Below are 17,346 nucleotides of genomic sequence, written 5' to 3'. Positions count from 1 at the left end.
GTTAGACCTAAAACCATTAAAACCCTAGAAGAAAACCTAGGCAATACCATTCAGGACATAGGCATGGGCAAGGACTTCATGTCTAAAACACCAAAAGCAATGGCAACAAAAGCCAAAATTGACAAATGGGATCTAATTAAACTAAAGAGCTTCTGCACAGCAAAAGAAACTACCACCAGAGTGAACAGGCAACCTACAGAATGGGAGAAAATTTTTGCAACCTACTCATCTGACAAAGGGCTAATATCCAGAATCTACAAAGAACTCAAACAAATTTACAAGAAAAAAACAACCCCATCAAAAAGTGGGTGAAGGACATGAACAGACACTTCTCAAAAGAAGACATTTATGCAGCCAAAAAACACATGAAGAAATGCTCATCATCACTGGCCATCAGAAAAATACAAATCAAAACCACAGTGAGATACCATCTCACACCAATTAGAATGGCCATCATTAAAAAGTCAGGAAACAACAGGTGCTGGAGAGGATGTGGAGAAATAGGAACACTTTTACACGGTTGGTGGGACTGTAAACTAGTTCAACCATTGTGGAAGTCAGTGTGGCGATTCCTCAGGGATCTAGAACTAGAAATACCATTTGACCCAGCCATCCCATTACTGGGTATATACCCAAAGGACTATAAATCATGCTGCTATAAAGACACATGCACACATATGTTTATTGCGGCACTATTCACAATAGCAAAGAGTTGGAACCAACCCAAATGAACAACAACGATAGACTGGATTAAGAAAATGTGGCACATATACACCATGGAATACTATGCAGCCATAAAAAATGATGAGTTCATGTCCTTTGTAGGGACATGGATGAAACTGGAAAACATCATTCTCAGTAAACTATCGCAAGGACAAAAAACCGAACACCGCATGTTCTCACTCATAGGTGGGAATTGAACAATGAGAACTCACGGACACAGGAAGGGGAACATCACACTCCGGGGACTGTTGTGGGGTTGGGGGAGGGGGGAGGGACAGCATTAGGAGATATACCTAATGCTAAATGACGAGTTAATGGGTGCAGCAAAACAACATGGCACATGGATACATATGTAACAAACCTGCACATTGTGCACATGTACCCTAAAACCTAAAGTATAATAATAAAAAAAAAGAAAAAAGGATACTTGAGTACCATTGTCTTCTGACATTAAATATTGTTGTAGATATATTGAAAGGTATTTTTCTCCGTTGTAAATAACGTTTTTTCCCCCAGCTGCTCATGAGATTTTCTTTATATTTACAATTAAATGACTTTTCTAGAATATTTGTCTTAGTATTGACTGATTTGTGTTAAGTTTCTCAGGCACGTAATGTGTACTTTTAGTTCATTTATTTCAGAAAATTTTCTTGAATATAAAATTAAATGCTTGTTTTGTTCCTGTGTTTGGGGTTTCTGTGCTGGGTATCATTATACATATGTTGGATCTTTTACTTTACCTATCATTTTGTCTTCTCCTTTTTAACACTTTTAAAATTTTATCTTCATTTCTGTTTTTTTCTTACTTTTCCAAGTAAAAAAATTTCTTTTGCCAGCTCACATGTAATTGATTATATGTTATTGTTTTCTGATTTTTGCCGTCTTTCCTTGAGTTCTTGTATTTCTGCCTTTTTTATTCTAAAGATAATGTCTTCATAAATTTTGTATAATTTAAATCAAAATATTTCGTTAGAATTTTCATCTGTTTTATGGCATAATTTGTCTATTAAGTATTCTTTATCTGGTGAGTTTTGCTGCTCTTCCTTACCTTTTTACTACTCAACATAGGATGAGCTGGGTTATCTTGGCCCAAGCATTTATAGGGAGTTCCTTCAGGAATGTGTTTTGGCTGGGATTTTGCTATTGCAGGCACATCTTGCCTAACTGCCTAAACTTTCTGGATGATCCATCTCTGTCCAATTTTACCAGATTTTTAGCTCATTTTTTTTTTCAAAACAGTTTTATAACTTCAAGATGAGTTTCTTATATATATATATATTTATTTTTTAGACATAGGGTCTTGCTCTGTTACCCAGGCTGGAGTGCAGTGGTGCAGTCATAGCTCATTGCAGCCTCAAAACTCCTGGGCTAAAGGGATCCTCCCACCTCAGCCTCCCAAGTAGCTGGGGCTGTAGGCACACACCACCATGCCATGCCTGGCTAACTTTTTTTTTTTTTCTTGTAGAAACAGGATCTCTCTCTGTTGCCTGGGCTGGTCTTGAAATCCTTGCCTCAAGCAGCTCTCTTGTCTTGGCCTCCCAAAGTGCTGGAATTTCAGATGTGAGCTACTATCACACCTGGCCAAGTTTCTTACTTAGAGGAAATATTTGTTTCCCTCTTTAGTTCTAAAATCTGTGCCCTAGGATTCCTCACTCTTTGCTTTCCTTTCCTTGCCTTTTGTTGGAACAGCTTCCTAACTTAGCTTGTGTTGGCAACCTCTCATTTTTCTAATAAATGAATTATATCTGACTCCTCATTTTGATAAAGATAGAGTTTGTGGGGTTTTTTTCTATTCATCTTTTATTTTTACATGAAATCCAGAAGTAGGAAATTGCTATCTTATACTGTCCTTTTTCTACTGGAAGCGAAGTCCTCTGTCTTAACCCAGAATAGAAGAATATGGTTACTTTATTGATTTTACTTTGTTTATGAAATAAAGTCTCTAAAATTTGACCACACTCAGTTTTCTTGATACATGTTTCTGTTATTTTGGAAAAGCTTTATATAAAAGAAGAAAGGACAATTTATAGTATTAGTATCAGGCAGTGTTTCTGAAAAGGAATAGGTGGCTGGACGCAGTGGCTCATGCCTGTAATCCCAGCACTTTGGGAGGCCGAGGTGGGTGGATCACCTGAGGTCAGGAGTTCGAGACCAGCCTGGCCAACATGGTGAAACCTCGTCTCTACTAAAAATATAAAAATTAGCCACGTGTGGTGGTGGGTGCCTGTAATCCCAGCTACTTGGGAGGCTGAGGCAGGAGAATTGCTTGAACCTGGAAGGCAGAGATTGTGGTGAACCAAGATCACGCCACTTCACTCCAGCCTGGGTGACAGAGTAAGACTCTGTCTCAAAAAAAAAAAAAAAGAAATGGGTAATTTAAAACTGGCAGTGATATATATGTTTATTCAACAGATGCAGTATTATGTCTGTATATTGTACAACATAGTAAAGTATGGAACTGTGTCCTGGCTGCTTCGGTAGGCATTGGGCAGACATAGATAAAAGGACAATTTTTTTTTTTTCAAGTAGCTTGGCACCTAGTGGGAGAAGAGGATGAGAAAGTCATGTTCATTTAATAATAGATGAATCTAGTTCAGATGGTTTTGTGAGTGTTACATAAATTAATATTAAGTAAAACATAGCAATAGATGGCACTAAGCAAATGCTGAATAAGTACTCGGTGTTGTTAACATAATGCGAGATAAGCATAGGGTACTTCATTAGCACATAGAAAAATAGCTTATGATTCAGGGATTGGTTTTCAGAAAGAAGAGATGTTTGAAGTAAGGATGAAGAATTACCCAATCAGATGGCTAAATGGATAGAGCTTTTTAGGTAAAGATAGTGACACATACATAATTAGAAAGGCATGGAGATGAAAGAAGAAAATGGGCAAACACAAAGACAATTTTTTAGCACTTTTTTTTAAATTTTGGGAGATGAGGTCTTACTCTGTTGCCCAGACTAAAGTGCAGTGGCACAGCTTTGAACTCCTTTGCTCAAGGGATCCTTCCACCTCAGCCTCCCAAGTAGCTGGGACTACACACATGTACCACTACATCTAGCTAATTTAAAAAAAAAAAAAATTCGTAGACATGCCAGTCTCAAACTTTGGGCCTCAGTGAACCTCCTGTCGTGGCCTCCCAAACTGCTGGGATTACAGATGTAAGCCACCATGCCCAGCCCTTTTTTTTTTAAAGCACTTTTTGATGGTTATGGCTGGAAGAAAGAGTAAGAGATAAAGGTGTAATTGAAAAGGCCTAGCCAACTATAAATTATTTTATCACTATACTCTCAGTGCCTACTATGTAGTGTGACATATTTACTGAGTTGAATTCTTGAATTTTATCCTCAAAACTTTGGACAGCTGCCTTAGGAGCATTTTAAGGAGAGGAGGAACATGTTCAGATTTGCATTTTACAAAAAGTTCCCTGGTGCTAGGTCGAGGTGAGACTGAGAGATATGAAAGAAAAAGGCATGGAGATTGATTAGGAAGTTATTACAGTAATCCAAATAAGAAATGGTGAGGGTATAAAATAAAGCAAAGCCATTTGGAATGGAGAAAGGATATATTGGAACACATTAGGAGATGGTGTGGATTTGGATTTATGGTGTGAAAAATGAGAGGGGAGAATGAGTAGGGGGCGACCCCTAGATTTTTGGCATGACTACAAGAATAGTATCACTTTTTTAGATAATCAATAGGGAGAGAAGGTATTTTAGACATGTTGACTTTGTGGTATCTATGAGACATCCAGATGGAGCTATCTCGTAAAATATAATAGCCTGGAGTTCTACAGACAAATATCAGCTGGAGACAGAAATGTGTATATACTGGTTGAAGCAAAGACATGGATGAGGCGCTTTAGAGTATGTTAAGTAAGAAAAGGTTTTTGACAGAATCTTTGGGAATAGTGGTATTTAGGAAGAACAACCAAGGAATAAAATAGAAAAAGAGTCACAAAAGAATAGGAAAGCCAGGATAAAGCGGTGCCACTGAAGATAAGGTAGAAGATTTTCAAGGAGAAAGTATTTTAAATATACAAAGATGTGAAGTAGAATATTGACCAAAAAATATTGGATTTGACAATTGATATATTATCACCAATAATCTCTTAAGAGTGATTTCATGGTAGAAAATGGTGGAGCAGAAATGAATTTACACTAAAAAAAGGAAGAATGTAAGTTATAAGCTGTTAAAAGCATCACTCCAAAAGATTCTACCTTACATTACTTTATGCATGATGTCTGTTAAATTACTTTCATCATAGTATGGATGTCATGAAATGGACTAGAATTTAAATACTCCATCTACCATTTAAGAATTTTATATTGTCAGTCAAGCTATTTAACCTCATCTGTAAAATGTTATATTAATAACATATGCCCATAATAAATAAATGTAAAGACATAAGCAGAATTTCTAATTCAACCCTTAACACATGGCTTCTTAAAATCCTGTTTTGTAGCACATTATTCACAACAAAATTCTAAGTTTTACAACCTTTCTAAAATAAGATTTCGATACGCATATTTTATTACTTTAAAAAATATTTTGCTTAGAATGGTATTTTTTCACTAAATATACTTTTCTTTTAGCAAGGAAAAATAGCAGACTTTTTAAAGCTTTTCTATATTAAGTATTGACCGGACAATTTCTCTGTTACAGAACTTCGCCAGGGTTAAAATGCAGGTAACAATGTCACTATCCTCCTTGGTGGGCACATCTCAGAATTTTAATGAAGAATTCTTAAGACGTTCTCTAAAGACTATATTGACATATGCTGAAGAAGATCTGGAATTGAGGGAAACAACATTTCCTGATCAGGTCAGAAATGCTGCTTTCTAGATCATTAATTGAAATAGGCTTGTTAAATAGGCACTTTCCAAATTGTTAAATCAAAAGTTGGTTTTTGCTGGAGGATCATTTATTTCATTTTCAATCCACACATCATGTGCCATAGATAGAACTGAATCTCTTTGTTTTATTAAGCTACCCTTCTTTTTGGAAATAATTAATTCTGTGGTGTTTAATTCTGTGCACTTAAGTAGAACAGCAGACTTGGACAGTACGGACAAAGCTTTATGACGAAACGTTCCTACTTATTAATCAAACAATAATATGCCTTAAAAACTAAAGTTTCTACAAACTACCTTTTAGTAAGATCAGAAATATAGGAGAGAATTTTCCTTTTGTATTCTCGTATTTCCCATATCCCTCTGTTTTATTTCTACTTACAGTTCTGCTTATTTCCAGGTGAAAGAACAAAAATATACATAGTCTGCTGAGGAATTTATATAAAGTTTACTACCCTTCACTTACCATATCCCCACATACCTATACTGTACAGAATCGTATCAATATCCTACAACTTGTTTTGAAATCTTTAGATATTTATCTGAAATATCTCTGAAACTAATTTGGTGATTATGGATGAATGACAATTCAAGAATGTTTTTCATATAATTCTCTGCTGCAGGTCCAGGATCTGGTTTTCAATCTCCATATGATTCTTTCTGATACTGTGAAAATGAAGGAACACCAGGAGGATCCTGAAATGTTGATTGATCTAATGTACAGGTAGCATTTATTTGATTCATTTATGCTTTGTATAAGGGACTTAGACATACAGTAAGCATTAGATGAAAAAAATAAACACACAGAAAGGATTTGTGATTTTTCTTTATTTACATTCTTTATTTTTATTCTTATTTTTTACTTTTTTGTAGAGATGGGGTTTCACCGTATTGCCCAGGCTGGTCTTGAACTCCTGGGCTCAAGAGATCCACCTGTCTTGGCCTCCCAAAGTTCTGGGATTACAGACATGAGCCACCCCACCTGGCCTTGAGTGATTTTTCTAATGGTAGATTGAAAGTCCAAATGCACTTTTTCCAGGTGGCATCTTTGGATCTTCTGTGTCTCTTCTTTTAAGAACAATGCAAATGTACTTATTGATTATCAAAAAGAAGAGGATTTTTTAAAATATTCATAACACACATTTAACACCTTGGTGTCCTGGGCCCCAGAGTTCCTTTGAAGGCCCATACCAATATTTTCAATGTAAAACTCAGTCTTTTCAGAAGAAAATACAGTATATGAATGTTTTACCATAACATTAATTACCTGATTTTCTATAGTTATGACTGAACAATGATATTTCTAAGGGCACGTTTTGAAAACTCCATAATTCGTATTGTATTAACACCTTAATAGATACAATAGTAAAACTTAAGCATTTTTCTCTGTCATATGACCCTCTGTTCCTACAGTTCTAGGGTTCATTAAAAGCACAAATAAAACAATTTAATCTCTTTGAAATAAAGTAATAAAAGTACCTTTTAGAAGTTTTCTTTTTCCCTTGCGTATAAAACTTTTCTATGTTTCTGTAATGAACACATAAATTTCCATACTTTTTCCCTTAACTGGTTATTTCCTTAAAAGTCAGATTTTAATATGGCGTATTTCCCCCCCACTGATATTATGCATTCCATAGGCCACAGTTATTTCTCTAAGCCTGCATAGCGACATTTTCATACTACTTTAAAACTAAGTAGGTTGTGCACAGTATCAGAAACCTTTCTAGGTAAACTCTGAGCGAGCTATCTAAACTCCCTCCCAGCTTGGGAAGCATATACTAATGGAGAAGAATTTCTGTTCTAATTAGAATTGCCAAGGGTTACCAGACCTCTCCAGACCTGCGATTGACCTGGTTGCAGAACATGGCTGGCAAGCACTCAGAACGAAGCAATCATGCTGAAGCTGCACAGTGTCTAGTCCACTCAGCAGCACTTGTTGCTGAATACTTGAGCATGCTGGAGGACCGGAAATATCTTCCTGTGGGATGTGTAACATTTCAGGTAGGAATCTTCCAGATGTACATTAAATCAAGGTATGTCTTTTTCTTTATTTTAACTTTTTCTCACTGGTATTTAGATTTTTTTAGTTTGTAAGGAAAGCTTAAAGATTTAAGCCAATGCTTCACAAGGTAAATTAACATTTCACTGTGATTGTCATTAATACATTTTTCAGGAGTACTTCTTGTTGATTCTGTTTCCACAGTTTCTTACCTTTGAATTATCAGCACTATGCTTATTTATTCTCTTTGTCTTTACTGCCTTGTAATCTGTTACATACTTTAACGTCTGTGGAAATGTATTACTGAGAATCAGAATTCAGTAGAAATTCTTAATTGGCTTTTACTTCACATAGCAGATATACCAACATTCTCTATTCCTTACATAAAATATTAGTATATTTTATGACTAATACCATGACTCACAGATGAGTTTGCCCTCTAGTAGGGTACATAGTTCTGACCCACTAGTTGAATTCTTTGCTTACCAAGAGTCAGTTATGCTTTGCTTTTCTTCAAAACCTGTTAATGGTAGGTTTGAGATATTATAAAATTTAGTTAAATGTTATATCTTCTGATGAAATCAGAATGCAAAAAGAAAGTTATCGTCTCTCTGAAAACAAAGTTGAATGTTTTACAAAGACTCAGGAAAGGTGAATCTCCAAAACAATTGCTGTTGAATTAACTGTGGTCCAGACAAATAGATTGGGGGAGGGGAAACTCCTAAAATTCTAGAATAATTTGATAATCTTTTAAGTTTTCACTCAAAGGAAACCAAAACTTGAAATCTTTAAAAAGAATGTTGCCTTATGGGTATTTACCCAAAAGAGATTCTGTGGAAATCTGATCTGGAAACCCATACACACAAAGAAAAGGCCTTAGATCTACTTCAGAAGTTGATAAATGAGTGTACATCTACTGTAAATGTTTAGGTTAAAATAAAATAAGGCATGTATGTATCATTTCTTTTTTAGAAATAATGGCTGATTCCAATCTCATTGAATAAGAGGGCTTTTATTATACCTGACTCTTTTTGTTAACTCCGTGTACATTAGATAAGTCAAGAGACCATTTTTGTACCCTTTTTCCTTTACAGAGAGTTTTGAAAAGATCAATTAAATAAGAAAGACTATTGATGTCCCCTTAGATGTCTTACGTTATTTTACAATTTCCTTTAGCCCATAATTTTTCTTAATTTTCTTTCATACAACTTTTTATTAAGAGAAAAGTTATCTAGCAATGGTGTTTTCATTTTATTATCATCTTCAAAATACAGAAAGTTTTTAGAGATTTATCTTTTACCTTTATATCACTCTCCTTTTTTTAACCTAACCTGATAGTTACAGTTCATCTTCAGTTATTTCTTCTTATACATTTTTATGCTAGAAAATTCTGTTTCAAAAACCTTTTCAATTTATTTTTTCCCTAGAATATTTCATCTAATGTTTTAGAAGAATCTGCGGTCTCAGATGATGTGGTATCTCCAGATGAAGAAGGTATCTGCTCTGGAAAATACTTTACTGAATCAGGACTTGTGGGATTACTGGAACAAGCAGCTGCTTCTTTCTCTATGGTAGATGACTCTTGTTCATTCTTTTTCCACAGTTTCATACCTCGAATTATCAATGACATGTATATTTATTCTCTCTGGCTTACAACCCTACTTTTCTTTAAAGATAATTTATTCTGGACCCGGTATGGTGGCTCATGCCTGTAATCCCAGCACTTTGGGAGGCCAAGACGGGAGAATTGCTTGAATCCAGGAGTTCAAGACCAGCATAGTGAGATACCATCTCTACAAAAAATTAAAAATTCACCAGGCATGGTGGCTCATGCCTGTGGTCCCAGCTGTTTGAGAGGCTGAGGTGGAAGGATTGCTTCAGCCCAAGAGGTTGAGGCTGCAGTGAGCCATGATCATGCTGCTGCACTCCAGCCTGGACAACAGAGTAAAACCCTGTCTCCAAAAAAAAAAAAAAAAAAAAAATTGTTTTTTATTTCAAGTCCCCTAAAAACTATCTAGGAACAGATTTTCTTTCTAGATTCATTATTGGCTTACTCCTTTTCATCTTAATAATCTGTCACTTCCCCCAGTGTTCCAGTGGTTTGGCTCACTGCAGCCTCAAACTCCTGGGCTCAAGGGATCCTCCCACCTCAGCCTCCTGAGTAGCTGGGAATACAGGGGCACAGGGGCACACCATCACGTCTGGCTAATTGTTTTATTTTTTGTAGGGATGGGGTTTCACTTTGTTGCCCAAGATAGTCTCAAACTCCTGACCTCAAGTTATATTCCCCTCATCAGCCTCCCAAAGTGTTAGGATTACAGGCATGAGCCACTGTGCCCGGCCCCACCAGTGTTTTTCATTTGCTTGTTTATGAACCAGCATGTGATTTGTAGCAGATATTTTTTGGTTCATAAAACTGTTACTGCCAAACATTTTCTAAAACCTTTAAGTTAAAAAACATAGCAAAACAAAACAGAAAGTCTCTGAATGACATAAGTTCCTAGTTGGTAGACTGACAGGGCTCTATAAATAGATCTCGTCTATTGGATGAAATGGAGAATCTTCTTTCCAGTATGATGGGCATTGCCCTGGTGTCCAAGAAAGTATGACCACTCATTCCATTGGTTGCATAGTAATCCTCATTAGGTAGTTATTGGAGGCCTGGACCTTACTCTTTAGTTTTATGAACTGCATCCTGAATCCTTTACCTGACTATGCTATCATGCTGTAACCCCATCTTGTTCCCTTCCATCCATATGTGAAGAATTAAAGCAGTCAGATGAAACCTAGATGGGATGTTTATTGGAGAAAGAAAAGATAGTTAGCTGAATTCATGCTTACCTTCTTAAACCATGTTGATAGGGTCACTTGCTTCCTCTGACTTTTCTGCTAAATGTTTAGTGTACCAGCACCAAGGTTTAGGACACACTGAGGTTCATGTTAGGGTAAGAGAGAAGCTTGAGGTAATATGCAATGCTGCCCTCTTTCCCCATTTCTACTGCTGTTGGGAATTGATTTTCTTCTTCACCAGGCCTTATCCCTATCCTGCAATATTAATTGATAAAGGGTAGATTTAGAAGGCATACTGCCAAAGTTCAAATCCTGGCTCTGCCATTTAGTAGTTGTCTTACTTCAGGCACAAATTATTTAACCTGTTGGTGCCTCACTTTTCTTATCTATTAAATACATCTAGTAATAGTAATAGACTATTAGTAATATTACTAATATTACTATTAGTAATAGTAATAGTACCTATTTTACTATTAAAATAGTAATAGTACCGATTACTATTAGTAATAGTACCTATTTTACTATTAAAATAGTAATAGTACCGATTACTATTAGTAATAGTAATAGTACTGATTACTATTAGTAATAGTAATAGTACCTACCTCATAGGAATGTTTTTAGAATTCAATAAATTCATGTATTTAAAGTGCTTATCACAGTGCCTGGTTCCCAGTAAGTACTAGTATGTTTACTGTTACCATCATTTTCATCATTATTGGCAACTGTGAGACTCTTAAGAGTGTTTTTGCAGAGTTAAAATATTAGGTGTCGATCCTCTTTTAAAATGTTTGCCTCTAAGGACCTTGACCATTCCAATTCCATCCCTACACTTGTCTAAGCTAGCAGGGGGAAAGGTTTTTTTGCTGTTGGTGGAATGTTTTAATTAACATAACTGTGTGTTTGTATGTGTGTGATTTTAATAATTCACAGTAGTGCATTTAGATTGGAGGACAGTAACCTATATTATTAAAATTCTTTTGCAGTTGTATACAATTGTAAATTTTATTCTTTTTCAATCAATCTGATTTTAGTTAAAATAATTACCGGGGTATTTTAGTTACACTAAACATGTTTCAGTAGTACAACTACATTATTGTTTAAATATACTCCTACGAACTTACTGGGAAATACAAGGACCATGTGTTTTTCTTTGGGAAAATATGTTTGCTGATCTGTGAAGCGATGAGGACTCAGTGGCTTTTGGAAAACATCTCTCTCTTCTCTTACTACAGCACCAATCCATTATTAAAGATAAAGGCTGGGTCAAGCCCAGTGCCTCACACCTGTCATTCCGGTGCTTTGGGAGGTTGCATATTAGGATTACTATGCAAGGTGGGAGGATTGCTTGAGGCCAGGAGTTTGAAACCAGCCCGCTCAATGTAACAAGACGCTCATCTCTACAAAAAATGAAAAAATTAGCTGGGCATGGTGGTGAGCACCTGTAGTCCTAGCTACTTAGGAGGCTGGGGTGGGAGGATTGCTTGAGACCAGGAGTTCAAGGCTGTAGTGAGCTATGATCACACCACTGCACTCCAACCTAAACAACAGAACAAGACCCTGTCTCTTATTATTTAAAAAAAAAAAAAAAAAGGATAAGGGATAGAAGACCAATTACAAACACATCTTGTCTCTCACTCTGATGATGTGATTATAACCATAGCAACCACTGGCCAACTAGCCCACAGTGGAAGGAAATCTGGTGGCTCAGAACTTTCTATGCTTTGCTAAAGATTTGTGATTTTTCCATAGGAGATTTACAATAGGAGATTGCCTTCGTCAGCTTAATATTTTGGAAAAGTAAATGATTTTTATGTCCCAGGAGGCCATTATAGGAGAATTGGGTATCTGTGACCAGTGTAATATTAAATTTCTTTTTCTTCTGCTCAGAATTAGTTTTTGCAAAAGATTATAAGCATAGATAAGTATATATACACACATTAACCTTAGTGAAGTAATTATTGGGCAGATAAAAGGAAAATGCCCAATTCAAATTGTAGAAATATAAATATGCACATATGTGTATGTATATATATTAATATACACACACACATACACATATCTCCATACATACCCATTTATCCAGAGGAGAAGATACATTGGAAAATTCTTTTATTAAGCCTTAATACAGTTAAAAATTAGTAGTATTTGTTTTTATTTCCTATTGGAAAAACTTCAGTGGTACTATTATTTATTTTTTTCCCAAGATGGAGTCTCCCTCTGTTGCCCAGGCTGGAGTGCAGTGGCGCGGTCTCGGCTCACTTCACGCTCTGCCTCCCAGGTTCACGCCATTCTCCTGCCTCAGCCTCCCGAGTAGCTGGGACTACAGGCGCCCTCCACCACGCCAGGCCAATTTTTTGTATTTTTAGTAGAGACGGGGTTTCACCGTGCTAGCCAGGGTGGTCTCGATCTCCTGACATCGTGATCCACCCGCCTCAGCCTCCGAAAGTGCTGGGATTACAGGCATGAGCCATTGCGTCCGGCCTCAGTGTATTATCTTAATAGAAATATTGCAAATTCATATAATTACTTTACTTTCTTATTGATGTAAAAGAAAGCAACAACTTACAAAATTTTTTCTTATAGGCTGGCATGTATGAAGCAGTTAATGAGGTTTACAAAGTACTTATTCCTATTCATGAAGCTAATCGGGATGCAAAGAAACTATCCACAATTCATGGTAAACTTCAAGAAGCATTCAGCAAAATTGTTCATCAGGTAATGATTCCAATTTCTAGCTTCACTGTAAAGGGAAAAAACTGTCTGAAAGCATTAATGTTGTTTTGCACTGATGTCAAACTAGATCCCGTGAAATGAACATTTTAATCAGACTTCAAATGAGCGGTCAAAATGATAGTTCATGGCCAAAGCAAAGCTCATTAGCAATAAAAATGAATTCACCTAAAGTAAATGGTGATCATCATAAACTTTCTGCATAGCTTTTTTTTATTTTTGAATTATTAATTAGCAAGTTTTTAAAAATTGTGATTTTCTGTTTCACAAGGTAGATCATAGTTGTGAATCTCATTTTAAAATTGATATCTGTTCCTTTGCTGTGAAAATAAAGTTTTTATATTTCAGCCTTTTAAATTAAATGATGTGAAACTTTAATAATTAAACTAATATTTTTAATGACTGCCACTGAACTTTATTTTTCCTAGATGTTTACATTCAATCATCCTTTGATATATTTCTAATACAAAAACATTATTTTGTGAAAATAATGAATAAAATGGTTGTCTTAATGTATATTTAATTCTAATAGTATTTCATTAATCTTTATAGTTCATTATGGAATCTACATATTATCACTAAAGTTAGAATCAAACTTAGTTTTAAAATGAAGTACATTACTAGCAGTTGATTTATTTGAAACTAAATCTTGGCTTCACTGAAATACCGCAAAATATCCTATCGAGTCTCCTCCTCCTCCACTTTTCTGTTCCCTTCCCCGTGCTACCCTACTGTTACCTATTGCTGCCAGTGTCAAAGGAGGTGGAGTATGACTATCCACTTTTGTATTCAGTATTAGTCCTACTTTGTTACCTATCAGCTTGACCTCTTCTTTTTTGCAATGAATTATGCTGTTCTAAATGAACTGATTAATCTGAAAAGCCTTTGACAGTCTAAAAATAGGGTTGCTATCCTGTTAAGTCAGGATTTTATTGTCATCTATTAAAATGTTAAAGTCGCAAAATATTGATTAGGTTTCATGACCGTAACAGGTAGGTCTTTTAATAATCAGTTGTACATATACTATCACAGGAACCTCAAGCCAGTTTCTAGAGCTGTAAATTGCAAATTATAAATGTTAGGTCTGGAACATTTAGAGCTAGTCGTTTCTGAGAAACTTTTAGCTATTTGTGTTATTGGCATTTGAGCAGAGTTGCAGTTTGTATTTTAATTTATCCTGGATACTTAGTGAAGTGCAGCTCACCTTAGTTAGAGATCTCACTTAAACATGTAAATGGTACAAGCTGCTGGCTCTCTTTCCCTAAAATTTGTACGTTCTCTTAAAGTTTTTAAAAGGCAAAATTTTAGCCACTGGGTTTTGACCAAGCAATTTATGAAATTATTGCAGGTCTTAAGTAAATGAATATGCTGTTTAAAATATCCTGCTGTCTTCTATTTGTGGAGAAGAATTTATGGTATATGGTGCCTTTGGCCTTTTTTGTTCTTTTAAACAGTTTTTTTATGACTTGCCCTTTTTTACTTTTTATTATACAGAGTACTGGCTGGGAGGTAGGTAATGTTTTAGTTAGTTAAAGACACTAATAGATTGATTTTATCAGATTTCTTATGCCAATGCTTTGCCCACATGTGCTAGCTGTGGGCATTCTGTTGCTATCTGCTATCAACTGAATTCATTAACCAAAGAAATTTTGTTAAAATATTGTAAGTTATTTTAAGAAATATCTTATTATGAGGTCATAGGCAGTGCATGGAAATCCATATGTTACACTAATGAGATTCTTTGGTAAATGAGCCACTTTGTCATCACTTTAGTTTTTACCCTTTGAAGCATTTCTCTCATCAACATTTATACACAGATTTCTTTTTTTAACCATATCGTTTCACCTCATTTTACAGAGGTCGATTTATGTGTTATTGCTCAGAGGTGTAAATAAAAAATACTCTATTTCATCTGATCTCAGATGGCGTCAGTTACAAAACATACTAGTATTTTATATGCCTTTAAGAAAGGAAAAAAAAAAAATCCCTGTGTATTAAACCAGGATATCCTATTAGTTGAAAGATGAATACCAACTACAAAAACATTAAAATATGAGCAAAAAAAGTACATTTTAGAATTGATGAGATACTGTGTTAATTTGATCTTGAGTCACTTCACCTTGACTATGAGCACTACTGAGGAAAGAAATTCACTTTTGTCATTTAAATTTTGTTGGGGAGAGGGATAAAGAAGTTAAGAGAACTTATAATTTAATTTGACCTCATATTCTGACAGCATTTGATATATTGTTTGATAAGACTACATATGCTTCCTTTTATGTAGTAGTTAAGACTCACAAAAAGTTATATGTAAATACAATCTTACCTGAAAAAAATGCCAGGAAGAATTACCATTATTTTAAACGTTTCTGCAAAGGAATTAATTCTATAAAATATGCCCTAATTTATTTTGATGAGGTAAAGCAAGGTAGTAATAAGTCAGGTTTATTTAAAGCTAGGTATATTTGTAAAGTTGTGTGCTTTGCCTCTCACTTGTTGTCAGATTTATGTTGATCGAACAGCTTAGGCTTCTCTTTTTGGGTTTGCATTGCAATCCTTGTTTTAAGACCCAAATAGAAAACCTTGGGAATAAATATTACTACTGAGTTTTCCTCCATTTCTGAAATAGTACCCACGTCTTGTTTTTCTTTAGATGAAGCCGGTCCTTTTATAAATCTACCTTAATTCTCCAGATTAAATGTATATGACTGTATTAATACTCAAAATATAATCCTCATTCCTATGGCTCAGTTAAGACATACATAAAGAGACTTGCCATGGTTATCTATGAATGATAAAACTCCTTATAAATTTCCTAACATGAAATAGAATTAGTTGAAAATTAGGCATAAAATAATATATTGAAACCTCTGAGCAGTTTATTACTAGTTTCCGTGATGCTAAATCGACCCCTGAAAGGTATAATTTTCACTGGTTATGACATTAATATCATTCTGTCATCATGTTTATTGCATGGTAAAAGTCTCACAGACTTTATTTTCTTGTTTATATATTTGTCACTACCTTTTACTGGACCTTTAGCTTTGTAGCTGCTAAATTTGTTGCACGTTTGTTTTTTGCTTTTCCTTTGTAAAACTTAAATGGATGCCTGCATTTAAAAAATGTGTTTTCTACCATTTGCTGCTTATTTGTTTTGAAATTTCTGTAATTAAAATGCTTTCTGTTTTCTCTTCTCTCTTGTCCCTGGTTGCTGACCCTACTCCCCACTTTTACTATTGTCTATTGTGGTAAGTTCTATCTTGTGGATATTTTTCTTTTTGACTCGATGAAAACTTCAGTAGTTTTGTTTTTTCTAAAAGCGATGTTTCCTAGCTAATTTTCTAGTATTCTGGTAGAGCTCTCATTGGATTGAAGTCCAGTAAGGATAATCTGTACATTGTAGAAAGGCTCTTTGAATTGATAACTTGCTCCCCAACTTATAGGAAAACCCCATCTGGGCTTATATATTAGTCACATGTTTCATTTTTTTATTGTGCTCCTTGATTTAGTGCAAATTATTTGAGTTGGCAAAGCTTTTTAGAGGCTGTGTGTGTGTGTGTGTGTGTGTGGTGTGTGTGTGTGTGAAAGATAACTCTATAACTTAGTATTTTGGTAAAGTCTTTACCATGCAAAATAATAAATCATGAACCTTTCAGGAGTCATGTGGCTGTTATCTCCTCTGGTAGCTTCAGTTCTTTAATGGCTGTTTAGTGCTCACTTTTATTTTTACTTTTCCCTCGAAATAGTAGGAAGTAAAAGCACATTTGTTATCTTTTAAAATTTTTGTTTATGAGATGGGGTCTCACTCTGTAATTCAGACTGGAGTGCAGTGGCACGATCACAGCTCACTGCAGCCTTGACCTCCTGGGTTCAGGTGATCTTCCCACCTCAGACTCCCGAGTAGCTAGGACTGTAGGCGCATGCCACCAGCTGATTTTTTGCATTTTTGTAGAGACGGGGTTGTGCCATGTTGCTCAGGTTGATCTCAAACTCCTGGCCCCAAGTGATCCACCTGCCTCAGCCTCCCAAAGTCCTAGGACTATAGGAATAAGCCACCATGCCTAGCCTAAAAGCATATTTTGAGCATTTATTTTTTTATGATGCATATTTAATTATTTTTAGCAGAAGGAGAACTGTTAAATTTCTGTATGAAAATTTTTAAAACCACTTTCTATATTATGTATGTATATATATATTTTTTTATAATTATGTTTGTACCAGCCTGGAAACATAGTGAGACCATCTCT

General features: G+C 35.3%; 1 protein-coding gene across 8 annotated transcripts in view; it reads left to right on the top strand.

Annotated features, from left to right (window-relative positions):
- The window catches only part of DOCK7 (dedicator of cytokinesis 7), a 234,757-nt gene that overhangs the window by 188,194 nt on the left and 29,217 nt on the right, over positions 1–17,346 (top strand). For 5 of the 8 annotated variants that reach the window (XM_030812931.1, XM_030812928.1, XM_030812932.1 and 2 more), the window contains 6 exons: positions 5,393–5,551; positions 6,204–6,304; positions 7,389–7,581; positions 9,007–9,150; positions 12,953–13,084; positions 14,594–14,608. In XM_030812931.1, coding sequence (XP_030668791.1) covers positions 5,393–5,551; positions 6,204–6,304; positions 7,389–7,581; positions 9,007–9,150; positions 12,953–13,084; positions 14,594–14,608 — 744 coding nt within the window. The remainder of the gene's footprint in view (positions 1–5,392; positions 5,552–6,203; positions 6,305–7,388; positions 7,582–9,006; positions 9,151–12,952; positions 13,085–14,593; positions 14,609–17,346) is intronic. The other 3 variants (XM_030812929.1, XM_030812933.1, XM_012506599.2) reach the window with 1 other exon arrangement.

Source organism: Nomascus leucogenys, chromosome 5 (assembly GCF_006542625.1).
Source record: "Nomascus leucogenys isolate Asia chromosome 5, Asia_NLE_v1, whole genome shotgun sequence".
NCBI lineage: Eukaryota > Metazoa > Chordata > Mammalia > Primates > Hylobatidae > Nomascus > Nomascus leucogenys.
The sequence above is the reverse complement of the archived record's forward strand: the minus strand, read 5'-3'. Positions and strand labels throughout refer to the sequence as shown.